The 21374-nt window shown below is 40.7% G+C and overlaps 1 protein-coding gene and 1 long non-coding RNA gene across 4 annotated transcripts in view; one reads left to right on the plus strand and one right to left on the minus strand.

Annotated features, from left to right (window-relative positions):
- MAP3K20 (mitogen-activated protein kinase kinase kinase 20) overlaps nt 1-21374 on the plus strand; it is a 191822-nt gene that overhangs the window by 165067 nt on the left and 5381 nt on the right. For all 3 annotated transcript variants that reach the window (XM_003309428.7, XM_016950051.4, XM_016950052.4), the window contains 2 exons: nt 17932-18048; nt 20293-20367. In XM_003309428.7, coding sequence (XP_003309476.3) covers nt 17932-18048; nt 20293-20367 — 192 coding nt within the window. The remainder of the gene's footprint in view (nt 1-17931; nt 18049-20292; nt 20368-21374) is intronic.
- LOC129143420 (uncharacterized) overlaps nt 1-21374 on the minus strand; it is an 84768-nt gene that overhangs the window by 43673 nt on the left and 19721 nt on the right. The window lies entirely within an intron of this gene.

Raw genomic sequence — 21374 nt, forward strand, 5'->3', positions numbered from 1 at the left:
GAATGCTGGTGAGGATGTGGAGAAAGGAGAACCTTCGTACACTGTTGGTGGGAATGTAAATGATCCAGCAATCCCATTCTAGGTATATAACCAAAAGAATGGAAATCAATGTATTGAAGAGATATCTGTACTCCTATGTTTATTGCAGCACTGTGCACAAAATCCAACATTTGGAAGCAAACCTAAGTGCCCATCAACAGATGAATAAAGAAAACATGGTACATATACACAATGGCATACTGTTCCCAAATAGAATGAAATCTTGTCATTTGCAACAATATGGATGGAACCGGAGGATATTATGTTAAGTGAAATAAGCCAGTCGCAGAAAGACGGAAGCTAAAAATTAAAACACTTGAACTCATGGAGATAGTAGAATGATGATTACCAGAGGCTTGGAAGCATAGCAGGGGAGAGCAAGAGGATGCTGGGATGGTTAATGGGTGAAAACATAGACAGAATGAATAAGATCTATTATTTGATAGCACAACGGGGTGACTACAGTCAACAATAATTATATGTTTTTAAATAATTAAAAGAGTGGAACTGGGATGTCCGTAACACAAAGAAATGAGGTAATGGATGCCCTCAGTTATCCTAATGTGATTATTACATATTATATGCTTGTATCAAAGCATCACAAAGACTGGGCGCAGTGAATCACACCTGTAGTCCCAGCACTTTGGGAGGCTGAGGCTGGTGGATCGCTTGAGCCTAGGAGTTCGAGACCAGCCTGGGCAACACGGTGGAATCCCATCGCTACAAAAAATACAAAAAGTAGCTGGGTGTAGTGGTGTAAGCCTGTAGTCCTGGCTACTTGGAAAGGCTAAAGTGGGAAGGATCACTTGAGCTCAGGAGGTCAAGCCTGCAGTGAGCCAAAACTGTGCCACTGCACTCTAGCCTGGGCAAGAGTGAGACATCATCTCAAAAAAAAAAAAAAAAAAAAAATCACATGTACCCCCAAAATATATACACCTAGTATATACCCAAAAACATTAAGTTTTTTTTTTAAAGATGCCCTTTCTAGACATCTATGCAAGAATGTGTCTTGCCTGCACCACTGCAGTTATCTCTTTACCTGCTGAATGAAAATCTTTACCTCCCTTGTTTCGGCCACAGACTTTGGTTGAGTGAGAGCTGCTCTGGATCCAGGTTTCTTACATAAGAATAGTTTTCTCTCTGTGAATGGATCACTGTCTATTCATTCCTGTTGTTAGAAGGAGCTACAGAAAGGGGACAGGAAAGTAAGTTCTTCTGTCTCCAACAGTATCAGAAGCACTTCTAACCCTGAGATTCTGCAGCTGTGGCCACCCCTAAGCTCATCTGATGGTAAACAAATTGCACATTTCAATTGCCTTTTCTGGTTTTCTTGATTCCATGACATTGAATTTATGAGTTATCTTTAAGCTTTGTTATGGCTTGTAGGTGGTAAAAGAAGAGAGAAAAAATTTCCTTGGAAAAGACTTGTGAAGAGAGATCTCAACCAAGAAAAATTTTTTTTTTTTTTTTTTTTTTTTTTTTTTGAGACGGAGTTTTGCTCTTGTTGCCCAGGATGGAGTACAATGGCACGATCTCGGCTCACTGCAACCTCCGACTCCCTGGTTCAAGTGATTCTCCTGCCTCAGAAGTACCTGGGATTACAGTCGCGTGCACCACACCCAGCTAATTTTGTATTTTTAGTAGAGACAGGGTTTCTCCATGTTGGCCAGGCTGGTCTCAAACTCCCGACCTCAGGTGATCCGCCCACCTTGGCCTCCCAAAGTGCTGGGATTACAGGCGTGAGCAACTGCGCCTGGCCAAGAAAATATTTTCAATTAAAAAAGAAATAATTTATTAATATGGAAAACTGAAAAATCTATTTTTTAGTAAAAATAAGGAGCTATGGATAATATTTGAAACTGAATACAATGGTCTGTTTTTGGTAATAATGATGTAGACTTCTTGAGTCATAGATTATCTACAAGCCCTAAAGTTGCTGCAGTGCTGCAGGTTTTGATCCTCTGCTGTTCCTTGGTCACTCATCCAGAGTAATTTTTTTTTTTTTAAAGACAGAGTCTCACTCTGTTGCCCAGGCTGGAGTGCAGTGGTGCAATCTCGGCTCACTGCAACCTCCGCCTCCCGGGTTCAAGCAATTCTCCTGCCTCAGCCTCCTGAGTAGCTGGGATTATAGGGGCACACCACCACACCCGGCTAATTTTTGTATTTTCAGTACAGACAGGGTTTCACCATGTTGGTCAGGCTGGTCTCGAGCTCCTGACCTCGTGATCCACCCGGCTCGACCTCCCAAAGTGCTGGGATTACAGGCATGAGCCACCGCGCCCAGCCCAGAGTAATAATTTTATCTATTCATTTGGCAGGCATTTACTGAGGACCTACTTTGTGCCTGGCTCTAAGGTAGATGCTAGATTTTGATACAAAATCAAAAAGTACAATCCCAGCCTTTACAGAACCTACAGCTTGTCATAAGCAATAGACAAAATCCACAAAACGCTATGGTACAGAATGATGAGTTTTTACAAAGCCATTTACGTGGTTCCACGGGAGTTCACTGGATGAGGATCTACAACAGATGGGAAAGGGGTGAGGGAGGGTCCTTGAAGTCTTCTTGGTAGAAGTGTTGCTTAAGCTCAAATGTTAAAGCCACTAAGAATGACTAGGTAAGGAGAGGACTTTGAAGGCAGAAGAAACCATGTGTGCAAAAGCTCAAAAGCGTGAAGCCAGGAAAACACAGGGAGCTCTTTCTTGGAATAATTTTGAGGGGACTTCACGACTCAACTCAAGCATCCTCCCTCTAGAAAGACTTACCATGGAACAGGGGGATGCCAAAGGGAGTGCCCAGAAAGGGGGCTGGCGACCAGAAAAAGCACTGTCTTATGTGCTAAGCCAAGGAGTTTTAAGGATTTTAAGAAGAGAGCAGATAGGATCAGATTTATGTTTTTTTGTTTGTTTTTTTGAGACGGAATCTCGCTCTGTCGCCCAGGCCAGAGTGCAGTGGCGCTATCTCGGCTCACTGCAAGCTCCGCCTCCCGGGTTCACGCCATTTTCCTGCCTCAGCCTCCCGAGTAGCTGGGACTACAACTACAGCCTCCCGCCACCACGCCGGGCTAATCTTTTGTATTTTTAGTAGAGACGGGGTTTCACCGTGTTAGCCAGGATGGTCTCGATCTCCCGACCTCGTGATCCGCCCGCCTCGGCCTCCCAAAGTGCTGGGATTACAGGCGTGAGCCACTGCGCCCGGCCCAGATTTATGTTTTTAACAGATCTTTCAGAAGCACAGAGAAGGATGAATTGGAAAGGGGCCGCCAGGCTAGAGTGAGAAAGATCTGTGAGTGGGCAGTGCAGACAACCAGGTGAAAAATGTCAAAGCGCTGAGCCTGTGACAGTGCCATGGGTCCCAGGACACACTGAAACGGAATTAGATTGTGTCACTAGCTGGAGACGCAGCAAGTGGGAGGGAGGGCCCAGGAGGGTGCTGAGGTTTCTAGTGTGGGCAACTAGAGAGATGATGTTATAAAGTGGTGGATCAAAAGTGAAATATACAATGTGAATATGATGCTAAGGTGCTAAAAGTATAAAGAAGTGACTGGAATGGGTGAGGTTCACCAGGAAAAGCTTTTTTGGAACCATGAGTATTTTATTGGGGCTTGAAGAGGTTGGTGGGCAGTTGCAGAATAATTTCCTGAATATAATGCTTAAAGCTTTTGCTTAGATAATACATTTCTAAAGAGCTCAGGTATTCAATAAATGTCATCTCCTTTATCCCGTTAGCATTTGGGTGAGATGCATAACTCATAGTATCATCGTTGCTGATTCAGAAAGAGATAACAAGAGAAAGTGTATGACTTGCCTGGGATGAGGCAAGGACAGAGCTAAGACCAGAAATTACATCTTTATTATTGTCTTTGTAGTAAATATGTGCTAGATCTCACACCTGACCCACAGCATTTAAGCCATCTGTAAACCTATATAAAACAGTCCTAGAATAAATTACTGTCCTGTTCTAAATTATACCAGCTATGCCAGCCTATGTCTCAGCATTATGAAATATTTTCTGATTAATGTGCTTTGAATTGAAATTTCAGTTCCCCACACGAAAACCTTGTTGCCTTGGGCCTTAAAGATAGAACCCAAGAAAAAAAGGCTTCCTCCACATCCCAATTAACCAAGTTCTCAGAAACCCCTCTTCATGGGAAAGGTGAAGCCTTTAAGTCCACCCCCACCTCCATGACCGGAATAAGCTTTCCAAGAGAAAATTGGAGCTTTGCAAGTTCTCTCCAACCTAGGAGCATAGCAGAGGCATTTGCTGGATTTCACCTTTTCTTTTATAAGTAAAATGAAAAATGTGTTGTAATGGCAGCCATTGAGAATAAGGTATGACAGTGACTTTATCATGAAAATAGTAGCTACATTTTCCCTTTGCATTTGAGAAGGACCACCCACTAACTACCCCTTAAAATTATGTCATTTCCACAACTTGAAGCCTACTAAGAGCAAGCCAGGAAAATATTACCTTATACACAAATAGGTAAAGGAAAAACCCTGTCCACCTTTGTCCTAAGAATTCAGATTAAGTTATTTCTCTTAGCTTCATTTTACAAGCAGATGGATGATGGCACAAAGCGAGGTTGATCTGCAGAACCCTGGAAGGTGATCTGTGTTTGAGTGCCTGCCCTGCTATCATAATCAGGAGTGGCTGCAGGGCCATCTTGCCCATGCGCTTAGTCTTCACAGCCACATCCCTCCAAAGAGCCAGGACCTGACCAGGCTCCAGCCCCACTGATGCTTACAAGAATTCTCCCACAAGTGAAATGTGCTTTTTCTGAAACAACCTAGCAGGGAAAACATCATGATTAGACCAAAGGCTTCACTGGCAATTTAAATTAATAAGCGAAACAGGTTTTACCCCCATTTACTTGACCTGCTCCTAAATAGTAAAGTTAATTATTAATTTAAATGACATAGACCAGACACAGTGGCTCATGCCTGTAATCCCAGCACTTTGGGAGGCCAAGACGGGCAGATCACTTGAGGTTAGGAGTTCGAGGCCAGCCTGGCCAACATGGTGAAACCCCATCTCTACTAAAAGTATAAAAATTAGCTGGGTGTGGTGGCCTGCGCCTGTAGTCCCAGCTACTTAGGAGGCTGGGGCAGAAGAATCGCTTAAACCCAGGAGGCAAGGTTGCAGTGAGCCAGGATCGCACCACTGCACTCCAGCCTGGGCAACAGAGCAAGACTCATCTCAAATAATAATACTAATTTAGATGACATCATATGTGGAGACAACCTGGAAGTTACGACAATCAAACTGGCAGAAATTGTGTCTTTCTCTGCTTGAATGTTTCCCATGCTAGGGATAATTATTATTCCTTCGTACTTCTGGTGAGCACTTTGCAAAGGGCGTATTTGTGTAATTGTTTCAACTCCACATGACAGGGAACATTATCTCTGTATCATCCTCTTCACGAGGAAACTGAGGCACAGAGGTGAAACTCCTCACCAGAGGCTCCAACCTAGTAAGGGGCAAATTCAGTCTAAGGGTCTAACTACTGTGTCACACTGCCTCATTTTGGAAGATACCATTGTCCTCCAAAATAAGGATATTGGTAATGAAAAGGCATTTGGGGGTCAGTTAATTCTACATTACCACTATTTTTGTTTTTGCAATCAAAGTGCCCTGTGTTTTACAACCTAAGGCCTTTGACTTGGCACAAAAGGAAAGCGGCTTCCAGAATCTCAGGCGACTTCATGCGCTCCCCAGGGTGGCAACCACCCCTTTTTATTAAAATATTCGGCTGCCTAGATTTTATTATTATATCTCTTATCAGCTCACCATGCAGGAATACTGATTCTCAAATTGCCAAGAGATAAACTATCAAATCACCCAGCAGTTTTCTCACCAAGATCTTTTTGAGACTTCGTGTGTCATAAAAATTCAAAAGCAGAATTAGGAAGGAACTCTTTGGGGAGTCGTCCATTCCTTACAAATGCTCAACCGTCACAGACTTTGTTCCTTGCGTCCTTATTTCCTCCTCTCCCCAATAAGGCAAAGGAAACCTGATTGAAGCTGGGTTCCCATGGGTCTAAACTGATAACCTGACATAGATAAGAGACTGAGGTTAGGGGAAAAGTAACGGAAACAGCACGCTGCCCCTCCCAACTCTCCGAACACGCCGGCTACCTATGAGTGGGTCCTTAAATAAAGACCAGGCTTCCAGACTGGAGCCACTGCTTCCCAGATGACCATCACTTCCAATTTCCTATTTCAAAGGGGCAAGAAAAGCAGGAAGAGTAAATGAGAGGAACCTTTGGAAGAGGTAGAAGCAGAATTACTGATGCCCACAAAGTGGAAGCTTATCAATAGAGGACTTTCCTGCCCAGCCAACTCCCTCTCCTGCCTTCCACCCTTGCCATTGTTAACACCTGGCCTCTTCTCCCACTCCGCAGTGGAAGAAATTCAATCAATAGTTCTGCTTTTCCAGCCATGTCATCTATAGGTTAAAAATTCGGCTTTTTACAAATGCTTCCCACTTGTATTGTGCTTTTAAGTCCTTATTACATTGCTTATAAAATGTTGCTTTTAATAAACTTAGATGAATCTCCAGGCCCTTTCTCAGAGCACTATAAATATCAAAAACTGTTAAATAGGGCTTTTTTTTTTCCCTATTGTGCAATCTTTATAAATGGATAGATAAACATGAATAAAATAACAGGGCACAAAGAAAAGGATTTTGTAAGTATAAAGCCAACACTTTTTGGAAATTTCAGAAGAGCAGAAAGCAGCACTTTACTTTGATATATCTTGCGTTTATTAAAAATTAAGTGTAGGAAGTTTATTTCCATGATCAACTATTTTTTGAGAGAAAAACATACATGTATGCACACATGAATTTGTGTGCCTAAGTATCTAAGATGAATAAGTTCTAGAGATCTACTGTACAGCATAGTATCTACAATTAACAGCAGGTTGTTATATACTTAAAATTTGCAAATTTGATCTCATGTTAAGCATTCTTATAAAAATAATAACAATAAATAAGAGGGCAGGAGGAAACTTTTGGAGGTGATAGATAAATGTTTATGGCATAGGTTGTGGTGATGGTCTCATAGGTGCATACGTTACCTACCTGTTCTTGAGTTCTCATGCAACAGAAATTAACATGAGGGTGAGAAAGTTTCCCAGACAAGGCTTTACTGGGGCCTGTGCTCAAGCCCAAGGGAGACAGCATGGGAGCAAGAGTTCTCTGACTGGCTCTCTGAGGGCAGGTCTTGCAGTGTTTTAAGAAGGGTGACATGAATAAGCATGAGGTAAGCAAAAGTCATTACATGTGCAGGACAGAGCAGAGTGTGCAGGCGAAGTGAGAAATCATGTTAATACATGCATCGCATGATCAAAAAATGGCAGATAAGCTCCTGGGGCGGGGATTTTAGTAGTATAATGAGGCAAGAGGTTAGGATGGGTCATTTTCTTGGTTTTGTGTGCATGCGGGTGACAGGGTTAACTCCCTAGAGATTGATGGTGGAATGCTGCTTCTCAGTTTCGTCACACAGTTTACAAGTTCTCACGGTCAGTGAGGATGTATGGAAAAAAATATACTAGTTGGGAGGGTAGGGTTGAGCCCCGTCCCTACTCTGTCTTATATATGTATCTCCAAACTCATCAGGTTATATACATTAAATAGGTAGAGCTTTTCATATATCAGTCATATCTCAATAAAGTGGTTTTTTAAAAATGAGAAAGAAACACAAGTTTTAATTGAGCAAAGAAGCAAATGCAGTTCAGAATTTTACAACTGCATAAGTCACTGCTGATTTCTAATTACAGAGTGTGGCAATGTACTTTGTCAAATGGGTTGGACAGCCACCTATAGAGCTAGAGAGCTAGAGCAGAACTAGGCGAGGTGCTCAGTGCATACCTGCTGAATGGATTGACAGTCCTGCATACACGCTAGCATGCCAGGAAGTGTCTAACAATGGGAGAAAGCCCTGGTTTGTAGCATGTGTAGATCTCCATGGTGTGAAAAATTCCCACTATGGCCGATTTCAAGTTACCAATCTGGCATCACTGGATTTGAAGTTGGGAATGGCTGTAAGCAATCAGCTCATGAGAGCTGGCTCCAGCACACTATTGGGTCTCTCTTAGTCTTCTTAATCAAGATTACGAATTCCTTTTAAAATAGTGATGTACATGATAAAACATAGGCTCAAATAAATTACAAGCACATTATTGCTGGTTACCAACTATAATAATAAGTGTCTTTAACTCAAAGAGAGCTCCAGTCTCCTAATGAATCCATTGTCAGTTGGCTCAGGTCTCTGGATCACCATTGTCTCATTTTGTCATATTGTCTCATACTGACCATAATGCATACATCAAAAATTGGGATTCAATTTTGTAAAAAGTAAGAATATAGTTTGGAAACAGAAAAACAAAATGTAAATTTGTGACTGTCTTTAAAAAACGTGGAAACAGTCATAGTTGTGACTCCTTGATGACAGGCACAGTTGTCTATAGGAGAGAGATCTTTGCTTTTAGAAGAAAGTTTTCAAAAGCTTCTGAGGATCACTGCAAGTTCTGCAGCGAGAGACCTCAGTACTCACAGTGGCTTCTGTTTTCTAAACCAAAAATTAGGTGTTGAGAATAATCAACTATAAAAGACACAGACTATTTGAAGTAAAATTAAAAAGCACTATGTTGGAAAATCAAGGATGTAGGACAACCATATCAATCCTGGACATTAGGATTTGAATCGATAATAGCTCAACTGATAAACAATGCCTACTAACTAGCTTAGTGTTTCTTTGAAAATCATATTTCTTCGAGTCACCCCTAAAGTCATGGGGTGGGAGGAGAAGAACTTAGGAGGTAGAACAGCTGTTTTTATATTTTGAGGATCCTGGATAAAACTTTATTTGCAGTAGATTTCCCAGTATTTAAAAATGTTAAAGCAGTGCTTAGGCAAGCGAGATCAACTTCTATATTTGTTAAGAAACCCACTCTGACATAGAATAGATTAATTATTCAGAAATCAATAGCAAGACTTACTATTATTTTTTTCCATCATGAAGACCTAGTACTTTCCAATTTCAAATACAGTTAAGGGGAAAAAAGCCCTTTCCAAACATGTCAACTAACATCTGAACCATTTTAGACAGTCAAGTGTGTAATGCATCATATGAAAGTATGTCTCACTTGATTTGTTTCACTTTATTTTAACATCATCCTTAAAGCCCCTTTTTCATACATAACTCAAATAACAACCCCCCAAAAGGCAATATAACAACCTTATCTCCACCGGTGTCTACTTGGCACCAATCTGCCCTGACCTTAGACACAAGCCATTGTTAAGGGTATAACGCATTTACATATTTTGCAATAAAACATCAGTTATTTGCATTACTGTGTCAAGTTTTATTTGATTCTTTCACCTAAAAATGACTCATTTTCCTTTCTTGTATTTTAAAAACCAACTACTCTAAGCTTGTTTGAGAATAATCAAAAATTGCCCATTTAGCTAGAAGTCATTTTCTTTTCAAAAGGCAAATGTTATTTAATCTTTCAGCTGTTCATTGTGCCATCATAAATACTTTCTTTTCAGCACAGTTGTGGGGACTGAAATGAGCCCACTAATTGCCTCCCATTTCGACTGACATGTGGTGGTTTAGTGGAAAGAGAACACAGCAGGGAGAAGGAAATAGGAGGCTGAGAAAATGAGAGCTAATTATTTTCACTGCCTCATGTCAGGCTCTGTGTCAGCCTTGTTTTTACAAACTGGAAGGTTTAGCACTAAATAAAACAAACTGGCGTCATGTTTTTATATACTGGCAGTGTCATGGAAGCAGCTGCACATCTCAAAGACAATATAATGCCTGCGTTCGCATGGACACCATCTGACAGACACTGTGAGCCACGGCTAATGAGGATATCACAGTGGTGCCAAGTGAAAGGTGCTGAATTATGTATGATTCTTCATCAGTACAGCAATAGTCCTGTACATCATTATGAGACATTGTTTTGCTGAAGAGATTAAAACATTCTTAGTTCCAGACCCTGCAACCTATACGCGCTGAAAGAGGTTATTAATGGAATTTTTAGGGAGAGTTTCTTGTGGATTTCTTTTTGGTTAAAAAAAACAAATCTCATGGGACAAAGCCATGGTGGGTCATGACACTGTATAGATAAAGAAGAGAAGCAAATTAACCATACTTGTATTATCTTTTTTTAAAGGCAGCATAATAAAATATAGTGTAGCAGGGTTATACTTAATGATAAATAACCCAGGTGCTATCACGGGATGTTCCACTCTCCTGCCTTTAAAACTGCAGGTTTCAGCAGCTGAGCTAGATAATAGCAACGCATATAAAGGAGCCTTCAGAGGCCTAAATTGTCAACATCTTACTACTTTTAATACCAGCATGAACAAAATTTTTATCGTATTCTTATTTCATCTTGCATTACTTCATAGATGCCACAACAGTCAGTTGTGACTCTTGTGGCTCTTCCAGTCTTCCCTTGAATCTTAAAAAGTTTATTCTGACCTCTGTATTTTATATTTTAAATTGCTTCCTCAAGACAGGCCTTTTTTGCTGAAACCCTGAGCATTCTTGGTTGATTTTACTTTTTCTCCATTCATGGTTTTGGGGGCTGGTGGTGGATTTTGAAAATTAACCTCTCAGCTTAGATTTGGCATGCGTGGACTTGAATTCCTATCCTACAAAGCCAAATGACCTGGCTACAAATCTCCCCATTTTCTGAGCCTCAGTCTCCTCATCTGTAAAATGGGGGCAGTGCTCTCTATAACAGGGTAAGGCTGCGAGGATTAATTAACATAGATAAATCTCAAAAACAACATACAAGTACCTGCTGTAAAATTCTAACTTTGTGATATTCCAGAACAGTCAAATTTAATCTATGGTGATAGAAGCTGGAACAGTGTCCTGGTTACGCAGGCAGCTTGTTTGGGAATAGGCACGAGGGAAGGTTCTGGGGTACCGTAAATACCTTGCTTATTCTGGTGGTTACACAGATATATACTATTGTCAAAATGTACTGAACTGTACAATTAAAAATCTGTGCATTTTATTATATGCAAATTATACCTCAATAAGAAAATACACTTAAAATTGTTTAAATGTCTGTAACATCAGGTAAAGGTGATCTATAAAAGCCTGAAAGGCTAATTTTGGGAGTCTGTTTCTTTCTGAAATATCCTGAATGATCTTGGTCTTGATTGTTTAATGGTTTTATCTATAATGTTGATACATGCAATTAAATTTTGATAGGGAAAAATAGAGAGAGAGAGAGATTGAGATTATTGTCTGCGAATTGCCCAGAACTTTAAACTCTAGTTTTTTGTGCTACCTTTTAATCTCTTTTCCTATTTGGAAAATTTACCTCTGTCTTATTTCTTTTTATTCCCTCACCTCTTCCCCCATTTTCTTCATTCCCTTTTTTCTTCCTTGGGGGAGATCACTTGTCTGTGATGTTTGGCATCACTTGTACTAGCTTGGAACTCTAAAAAAATTTAAACAGCTTGCAGAGAGTGTAATAGTGATTTCTCACAAAGAGATACTTAATTTAGCATCAACTGAGTGTTGTTTAGGATTTTATCTTCACAGTGTAAGAGTTTCTGTTTTAGTTGGCCAGTAGTCTTAATTCAGAAAAGTTTTTCACTTGGTGATCCTGAAGCAGTTCAGATAGAATGCTTTCTCATCCTCCATTAGCCACACATGTGCTCCTAAAATTACCCAGGTATTTCAGCAGATAAACATGCATATTCTGGGCACCCACCAGAATTGTTGTATTTTTCATTCATGTCAAACACACACATTCCCCTCGCCTCAACAAAATTCCATTTGTTTCCTGTAGATTTGCATTGAGAGGCAGATTTTCTAGCTAGTGGAAAGTTCCGGGTAACTACTTTTTGCTACTCGAAATCCTAGCAAAAGCACTTCCCAGTGCCCACCTCCGCTCCTGGGCTAGTTCCCTTTTCCTGCTGAAGAGTAATTAGCACTCCCTGCAAATGCCCGTCAAGCACTTGTGCCCCACCACTTGCTACCTGTGTGACCTCAGTCAAATTACCTCATCTCTCTGTGCTTTGGTTTCCTCATCCAAGATAATGCTCTCTGGCTGTCAATCATACACAATACCTCCAGACATCTGGTGCTGCTTCTTAGTAGTGCTGAATCAGGATATGTGGAAGCAGGGAAGGTCAGAATTGGTGTTATATGATCCATCTATGTAAGAAGATACGAATTTATTCCTTCTTTGATTCATTTCATGAAACTGGCCATTGTTATGTTGCTGCTTGGCTGCATCTTCTCTTTTTCATCTCTGATCACTCCCTGGTACCCAAATGATTCACAGCCCCCTGCACGCCCAGACTCCTGCCCAAGTGAGACGCGCTGACCCAGCCTGCCCACTCCAGCAGGGTCCCTCTTCTAGCCCACTCTTTACACCTTCCTGCCCATCAAAGCTACCTTGTTCTCGGTCCCATTCCCTTTTATGGCTGCTAGATGACAAACCAGCTAATTGGAGCTGTGTTGGTGACCATATTGGTAATAATGATAATTATTCCTTTTTGAGCTCCTAATTCGGTTCTGGCACAATGCTGGGAACTGCATTTACATTATCTTAATCTTCACATGACACAACAATCCACTTCTGAGTAAAGAATGCTGAGGTTCAGAAAGGTTACATAAGTTGGCTATGGTTGGGAGGAAAAGGGACAAAACTGGAATTCAGGCCCAGGTAATCAAACTTTAAACTTGTGATCTTGCCCCACCTTGCCCCACAATGTCCCACTAGTAATGACTTAATGTACAGTTTTTTTCCATACTGTTTCCATTTTAATAGGAATCATCAACACCTTAATAAGAGGAGTGAATAACAGGAGCATTTCAGACTACCAGGGTGAGATGGTTTTGAAAAAGGAGTACTTTGCAGTTCCCATAGGACCTCAGAATAGAGAGATGTTTGCTTTTGAGTTGTTCACAGACATTCAAAGTGACCCTTGAATATTTCTAATTCAAAAGTCAGTGCCCACATTTCTATCACTCACCTCAAGCCAAAATCAGTAGTTTACATGGGCCAGGTGCAGTTGCTCATGCCTATAATCCCAGCAATTTGTGAGGCTGAGGCAGGAGGACCACTTGAGCCCAGGAGTTCCAGACCAGCCTGGACAACATAGTGAGACTTCATCTCTACAAAGAATAAAGGCAAAATTAGCCGGGCATGGTGACACACGCCTGTGGTCCCAGCTACCTGGGAGGCTGATGTGGGAAGATCGCTTGAGCCCTGGAAATCGATGCTGCAGTGAGCTGAGATTGCACCACTGCCCTCCAGCCTGGGTGACAGAGTAAGAACCTGTGTCAGAAAAAAAAAAAAAAAAAAAAATCTTACCCTGGTCAAAGTGAATGGTTTTAAAATCAGAGTCCACTAGGCCGGGCAAAGTGGCTCACGCCTGTAATCCCAGCACTTTGGGAGGCCGAGGCAGGCAGATCATGAGGTTAGGAGATCGAGACCATCCTGGCTAACATGGTGAAACCCCGTCTCTCCTAAAAATACAAAAAAAAAAAACACAAAAAATTAGCTGGGCGTGGTGGTGGGCGCCTGTAGTCCCAGCTACTCTGAATCTGAAGGCTGAGGCAGGAGAATGGTGTGAACCCAGGGGGTGGAGCTTGCAGTGAGCCAAGATTGTGCCACTGCACTCCAGCCTGGGCAACAGAGTGAGACACCGTCTCAAAAAAAAAAAAAAAAAAATCAGAGTCCACTGTGCCCATTACCTGGTCCCTGCCACAGCCAAGGTACTGAAAAGGTTGCAGATATGTAAGTAAAATCCTATATTAGGCTCATAAACTTGTGGAATTGTTATTTTTAGTGATGTTATTGATGACTTAATTCATTTTATTTGTAATGATAGCCTTTTCAGGGGTTGATCAGTTAAGTACTCGTTACATGGCATCTCAATGTCTGCAGTGTGTCCAGTCCAATTCAATAACCATTTGAATCCCAGAGTTGTGGACAATCCTCACTGACAATTTATGACTCACAAGATGGCAAAAACATTAAGGATACCTTAGGCTAATTTGAAACTGAGCAGAATATAAGGAATTCCATTACTTTATTTGTGGATTACTTTTGTTAACTAGGCAACGATGACATCATAGATGCCCTGAAGATACCTGGAGTTAGGTCAGGCCATTGTCAGATTAACTTAATGATTTACATGGGCACTGCATGTTGCAGCATATTCTCTTTCTCTCTTACCCAGCTTTGTAACAAGCAGAACCTACTTTTTAGTGAAATGAATGATGCCCTCCTTGTCTTATGACTTCCTTGATTATAGTTTTATTCCTTCTGTAGCTACCTTCTTTTATGGTTCAGGTAAAAGCCTTTCTTTAGTAGAAGGGAAAAAGAGAATTTAAAAATAAAAGGTCTCTAACCCTATTATTTGTATCAGTGTTTCTCCAAAAGTTGGACTTTGGGGAGCAGGGAAGCAGTTGCTGCAGGGAGGATGATGGCCACTAGCTTTCTTGGTTGTATCAACGAAATCTCTGGTCCTTCTTCCACCTGCCTGTTGTCCATGGCTGGACCCATTTATGGAGCTCAACAAAACCATCCAGCAGGTTCACCTGCCACCTCTCCCGCTTGTCTGTCCCCATTAGTATCTCCTCCAGCTTTGGAGTCACGCAGCCTTGTGCTGATGTCAACCACGTATTGGTCATGAAACCCTAGGAAAGTTCTTTAATCTTTCTGAGCCTCATTTTTCTCATTCGTCTAAAGGGAAAATAGTCCTGACTTTCAGGGTTCTGATGGATATCCAATAAAACAGCATGGTGTAAGTGCCCAGCAACATGCCTAGAGCATAGTAAGCACTCCACAAATTTGAGTTCTCCTCCTGTCAGCCGCTTCTTCACACAGAGCCGTTCTGACAGTGTGCAGAGGAGGGTCTGATTTCTAGCTTGAAGTCATGGGAGAGCTCCCTGGTTAGGAGATGAGAGTGAAGCAGGGGAAGTTCAGGCGTTTTCATACAGTTCAAGGTCTTTTGACTGTGCTTTTGACTAACTTAATTCCCAAACTTGACGGGCAAAAGAAACTGAACTAAGTAAACTCATCTCTTCTAAGGCTTTTTATCCCAGCTGCTGCCTTGAGGAGGTTCTTGCTATTTCAGAGAAGAGCAATCATGACACCAAACAGTCATTATCCTGCCCACTTACCTCAGGACCCACGTTGCCTGGGTAGCAGTGGCTCCAAAACAAAGAAATACTGAGAGATTTGTCAATTCGGAGAAACTAATTTGACTTATGTTAGCCAAGAACCAGGTTTTCATTTTATTGAATAGACCTTTTCCTTCACTAATTGGCTTTCCATCTTGTGAATGTGGCTGGCCAAAGAGGGTCAGACATGGGCCCTGCTTGGTTTGCGATTCATCTAGAGGCTTTCCTAAAACATCAGGCACCTCCAGCTTCCTGTTGAAGCCAACAGGCTTTCAACAGCCTCTTTGTGGATGTCTTTCCATATGAATTATGTCTGAGCTTGCTCTAGGAAACATTCCAGGTCCACTCTTATTTATGAGGGCATTTTCAGCATGTGAGGTGCTTGGTACATTAGCCTTAATCCTCAGGATTCTTCATGCTTCAAAAAACACACAGCCAGGAGCAGTGGCTCATGCCTCTATCCCAGCTACTTGGGAGGCTGAGGTGGGAGGACTGCTTGAGGCCAAGCGTTCAAGACCATCTTGGGCAACATAGCGAGACACTATCTCTAAAAAAGAAATTTAAAAAATAGATAGATAGACAGACAGACAGATAGAGAGAATGTGCATTTATGGTCCAGGGGTCAAATTTGGTACAAAGACATGAATTTATTTTCCTTGTTTATCCCCAAACGTTATTATTATTAAATTATTTATACAGCAAAGTTGAAAGAATTTTACAGTGAACCCTCCTAGCCCCCATTCAACCATTAACATTTTACTATACTTGGCTTATCCATCTACCCCTCCCTCTAGCCATCCATCAATCTTTATTTTTTGATACATTTCAAATTAATTTGCAGACATCAGTATACTTCCTCCTAAATATTTCAGTGTGCTAGAATAAGAAATGCAGTTCAGGTGCAGTGGCTTACACCTGTAATCCCAGCACTTTGGGAGGCTGAAGTGGGAGGATCACTTGAGCCCAGGAATTTGAGACCAGCTTGAGCAACAACACAGTGAAACCCTAGCTCTACAAAAAATTAAAAATAAGAAAATATTAGCTGAGCATGATGGCACGTGCTTGTGGTCCCAGCTACTTAGGAGACTGAGGTGGGAGAATCGCTTGAGCTTGGGAGGTCAAGACTGCAGTGAGCAGAGATCATGCTACCATACTCCAGCCTGGGTGACAGAGCAAGACCCTGTCTCAAAAAAATTGTTTTAGTAATCACTATAAAATTAATTAAAAAGAGAAATACACAGATTTAAAATATATATTCACTAAGTTTTGACCAATGCATGTACCTATGTAACCCAAACCTCTATCAATAGAGCACTGCTACCCCCAGAAAGTTTCCTCATACCCCTTGTAAGTCCCCATCTGCTGAAGCAAGCACCCTTCTGAATTTTTCTACCATTAATTAGTTTTGTCTGTTCTAGAATATCACATAAATGGAATCATTAGGTTGTTCTTTTTTTCTGTGTGGTTCTTTCACTCACTATAATGTTTTTGAGATTTATCCAAATTGTTGCATGCATCAATAATGTCTTCCTTTGTATTGCTAAGTAGTATTCCATTCTTTGCATATATCACAGTTTATCCATTCTCATTTTGATGGACACTTGGCTTGTTTCAAGTTTCCCAGTCAACATGATAAAGCTGCTAAGAACATATCTAGACAAGTCTTTTTTCTTTTCTCTTGGGTAAATACCTAGGAGTAGAATTTCTGGGTCATAGAATAGGCATATATTTGGTTTTATAATAAATTACCAAAATTTTTCTGAAGCAATTGTACCATTTACATTCCCACCAACAATGTATTAATATTAATATGAGAGTTCCAGTAACTCTAAATCTTAGCCAACATTTGATGTTATCAGTCTTAGCCATTCTGATGGGTGTATAGTGGTACCTCATTGTGGATTTAATTTGCATTTTCCTGGTAACGAATGATGTAAAGCACTTTTTCATTATATGGTGATTTTATTAAAAATTTAACATACTATCGTTTAAAAATCTAGAGTTTTACATAAGGATCCTAATTCTCAGCTGTTCATGAAATATTAAAGGACCTAGCAAAACTGGGCTCATATTTCCACATGGGAACAATCAACAGAAGCCACGAAGTAGCTGTGCCTTTAGGGGAACTGTTCTTTGGTTTCCCAGAGTCCCTCACCCACCCCATAACTCCCTAGTTGTCCGTTATCATATATCATCACATTTGCACTGTTGTTTTCTTTCGTATTAAGAGGAAAGTGAGAGTTTCTTGAACCCACATCATTATCAATCTAGGAAAATTAAAGGTGGATCAAGAGGGCCTTATGTTTCAAGAAAGGTAGAAAACCCACATTTCTTTGTGGCAATGAGAAAATGTTCCTACAATGTTTAATATGTAAATTAAATGGGTCTATTTTAAAAGGTTGCCACTTAAAGCTTTATAAGGAAACTGCCTGGCTTTACTCCTTTTTATTATCTGCCTAGTCCCTTCGGGATTTTGAGTTTGTAACTCCTATAATAGAACACTTAACACTGATACATTATGTCTCAAGGCTGCACTAACTGGGGCTTATTTAGATATACATAGGAATCTAATTTCATGTCCTTTTATTGAAAAAGGAAAAAAAAAGCCACTCCAATAATACTTCATTTAGAATATTTTGCGTGTTAGGAAATATTGAGACTAAAAAAAAAATTGTTTCACTTTCTCAAATTCTGTAATTTTGTTTTTAATTCCAGGATTGTAAGTGGAAAATGTATATGGAGATGGATGGGGATGAAATTGCAATAACCTACATAAAAGATGTGACATTCAACAGTAACCTACCTGATGCGGAGATTTTAAAGATGACAAAGGTAGGGTTCTATTTACGGCTTAAAAGCTCTTTTGAATTCACAGATATCAAACAAAGACATTAAAATACCCCAGCAGTGTGCTTTTGTGCTTGTCCATGCTCACATCAGCTCAGCCTCGAGCTGGCTGTTGAAAGGCACATTTTATTTAGCAGACTGAGATCATAATAGGTTTTTGTTAAAATTCTACTTATGCTGTGTGAACTAAAAAGCACTGCAAAAAGGTATCGTTTAATTTTTTTAATTTTTTTTGTCTATTATTTCTTTATGCTTACTCTGCCATTTATTAAAGGAAGGAAAATGTGAACGATGAAAATATTTACTTCAAATTTTGAGTATTTAAACTTTGGAAAACTTTTCACGGAGAATGACTTTCTTGGTTGAGGTCAATTTCCTGAAGGACTGAGATGAGGTTAATTATGAGGCACACAGTGAAGTCTTAATGGCTTCCTTAAGTTCACACCTATGAATTCCTGGAGTGGCCAGAGAACATGTTACTACTCCAGGGTCAATGGTGGAAGCATGTTGATGGAAGCATGCTGATGAAAACAAGAAAGACTTGCGGAAATGCTTAGCTTGCTCCTCAAAATGGAAAAAAATTCAATTCTGTCCCAGTCATACTAGAACAATACATATGAGACTTCAATTGTAGAAGGTCAACAACTTCAGGTAAATAACCATGAAGTCAACAGGACAGTCACCATAACCTCACATAATCCATTAACTGTAATACACTATTCACCAGGTCTTTGGTTTCAGTGAAGAAAGTGGGGCTTGTAGCAAAGGACCCAGATACAAACACAAATAGGGAACTAAAATGGTTCTTCAAAGACCTGCATTAGAGTGCACATCAGAGTGCTAAACCACCAAGTCCTTTTAATTTGCAAGTGGACATCAAGCAGATTGATTTGATATTCATTATTGGATTCCACTGTGCATCCAGGAGTTATTTCCATGGCATTATTTATCTGTAAGGGTTGTCACTTGGTTTTACCTTTTTATTTTGTCAGGACACAGTATGTTGTCTTGAAGACTGGAAAGATATTTTCTTTCTTCCCCACCCATGCCACGGAGTTGTAAAACTGAATATAAGTGTTTCTGCTATCATGCCATACATACAAAATCACACAGCAACATTAACAGGCTTATAGGAAAACTAGAACTGGGACAGACCAATCAAAAGTTATAGAATTTTTAAACATCAACCGAAACAATAACAATCCTAATTTAAAACCAACAAACGACAGCAACAACAAAAAACTAGCCCAGGCTGGGTGCAGTGGCTCACACCTGTAATCCCTGCCCTTTGGGAGGCTGAGGTGAGCAGATCACTTGAGGCCAGGAGTTGGAGACCAGCCTAGACAACATGGTGAAACCCCATCTCTACGAAAAATACAAAAAAATGAGCCAGGTATGGTGGCGTGCTCCTGTAATCCCAGCTACTTGAGAGGCTCAGCCTTGAGAATCACTTGAACCCAGGAGGAAGAGGTTGCAGTGAGCCAAGATCGCACCACTGCACTCCAGCCTGGGCGACAGAGTGAGACTCAGTCTCAAAGAAAACCTAGCCCAGCTAAATCTCTATCACATTTTCTTTGAACCCAGCTCACAGCCAGTCATTCCTTTGCAGCCTTAAACCTGAAGTGAAAGGGGGATGGCAGGAGAGTACAGCTTATTTCTGAGGCTGTTTTTATCATAATTAAAATAGGATCAAAGCTACAGGCTTCCTCACTAATCCTTTGTTTTAATATAGTGGGAAAACATAACCATGGTTTCTTCATGTGTATGTGCAGCTTTGCTGGATAGTGTGATGTCATGGAAAGCAGAGCGATTGTTGAAGCCACTAAACCAGCCACGGCTTTACTCAAGGAAAGCACTTCTGGGTCTTCTCATATTGCTATGGATTTCTCTTAATTGTTGGAAAGTTTTCCAACTGATGCTTCAAACTTTAGCAAGAATTAATACCCTAATGATAGGATTGAGTGATAGCAAATGTTATATCGGAAAAGAAGATTGTGGGAGGCCATGACTAGCTGTTTACAAATATACGAAAGGATGTCTTATGAAAAGCAAAACTTCAAACATTAGCATGTTGTGAGTGATCACATGAGAACCAACAAGGCTTTCGTGATAATCTGATATTATGCTCCTATTTGCTAATTGTGTATGGCACAACCGGCCTCAAAGAAACATACTATAGTAGAGCAGACTGTGTTATGGTACTACACCATCCTAACTTTTGTTTTTCAGCCACCATTTGTAATGGAGAAGTGGATTGTAGGAATAGCAAAAAATCAGACTGTGGAGTGCACTGTCACATATGAGGTAAGCTCTGGGGGCAAGAGGCTGGTGGCCTCACCATCAGTTAATGAATATAAATTTATCTGTTATCTCAGAGCATATAATTTATTGGGAGATATACCCAGAGCATATAATTTATTGGGAGTAAACCAACCAACATGAACATAGGAAGATCAATATAATTTCTCTCACAACGTGTTGGGAAGAAAAGAGAACAGGATAAACTTACCCAGATAGAGACTGAGGTAGTACTTCAGTCATTCATTAGTTATGGATTGAACACCTTCTGTATACCATGTAAGATGTTTGGTATTGGGGATACTAATAGTTAATACTAATTTTTTTTAAATCAACAAGATCTTCGTGGCTGGTAGGACATACACCTTACAAGGTACGTAGACCCGGTGGGAGTGGGTGGAAGGCACCAGTTATAGTACAATCTTGGCACACCTGGAAATATTAGTGTGCACCCACCACCAAAGGAACATGCATTTCATTCATTCATCAATTCATTCATTCAAGAAACATTTATTAAGGATCTACCATGAACCAGGCACTATTAGAGGTGCTTACACCAGTTTGATCACACTAACTTCATGTAAATCAATACTGAAAAATATCGTCCAGACGCAGTGGCTCACACCTGTAATCTCAGTACTTTGGGAGGCTGAGGTGGGCAGATCACTTGAGCCCAAGAGTTTGAGACCAGCCTGGGCAGCATTATGAAACCCTATCTCTACAAAAAATACAAAAAGTAGCCAGGTGTGGTGGCACATGACTATGGTCCCAGCTACTCGGGAGGTTGAGGTCGGGGGATTGCTTGAGCCCAGGAGGTTGAGGCTGCAGTGAGCCGAGATCACACCACTGCACTCCAGCCTGGGTGAGACAGTGAGACCCCTGTCTCCAGAAAAAAAAAAAAAAATACTGAAAGATATTATTATCCTCATTTTGCAGATAGGAAAAATAGGCTGAGAGAGATGAAAGGAAGTCTTGAGGTGTGAGGTCCTCACTGACAGAATTGTTGAAGTCAA

Source organism: Pan troglodytes, chromosome 13 (assembly GCF_028858775.2).
Source record: "Pan troglodytes isolate AG18354 chromosome 13, NHGRI_mPanTro3-v2.0_pri, whole genome shotgun sequence".
NCBI classification, from domain to species: domain Eukaryota; kingdom Metazoa; phylum Chordata; class Mammalia; order Primates; family Hominidae; genus Pan; species Pan troglodytes.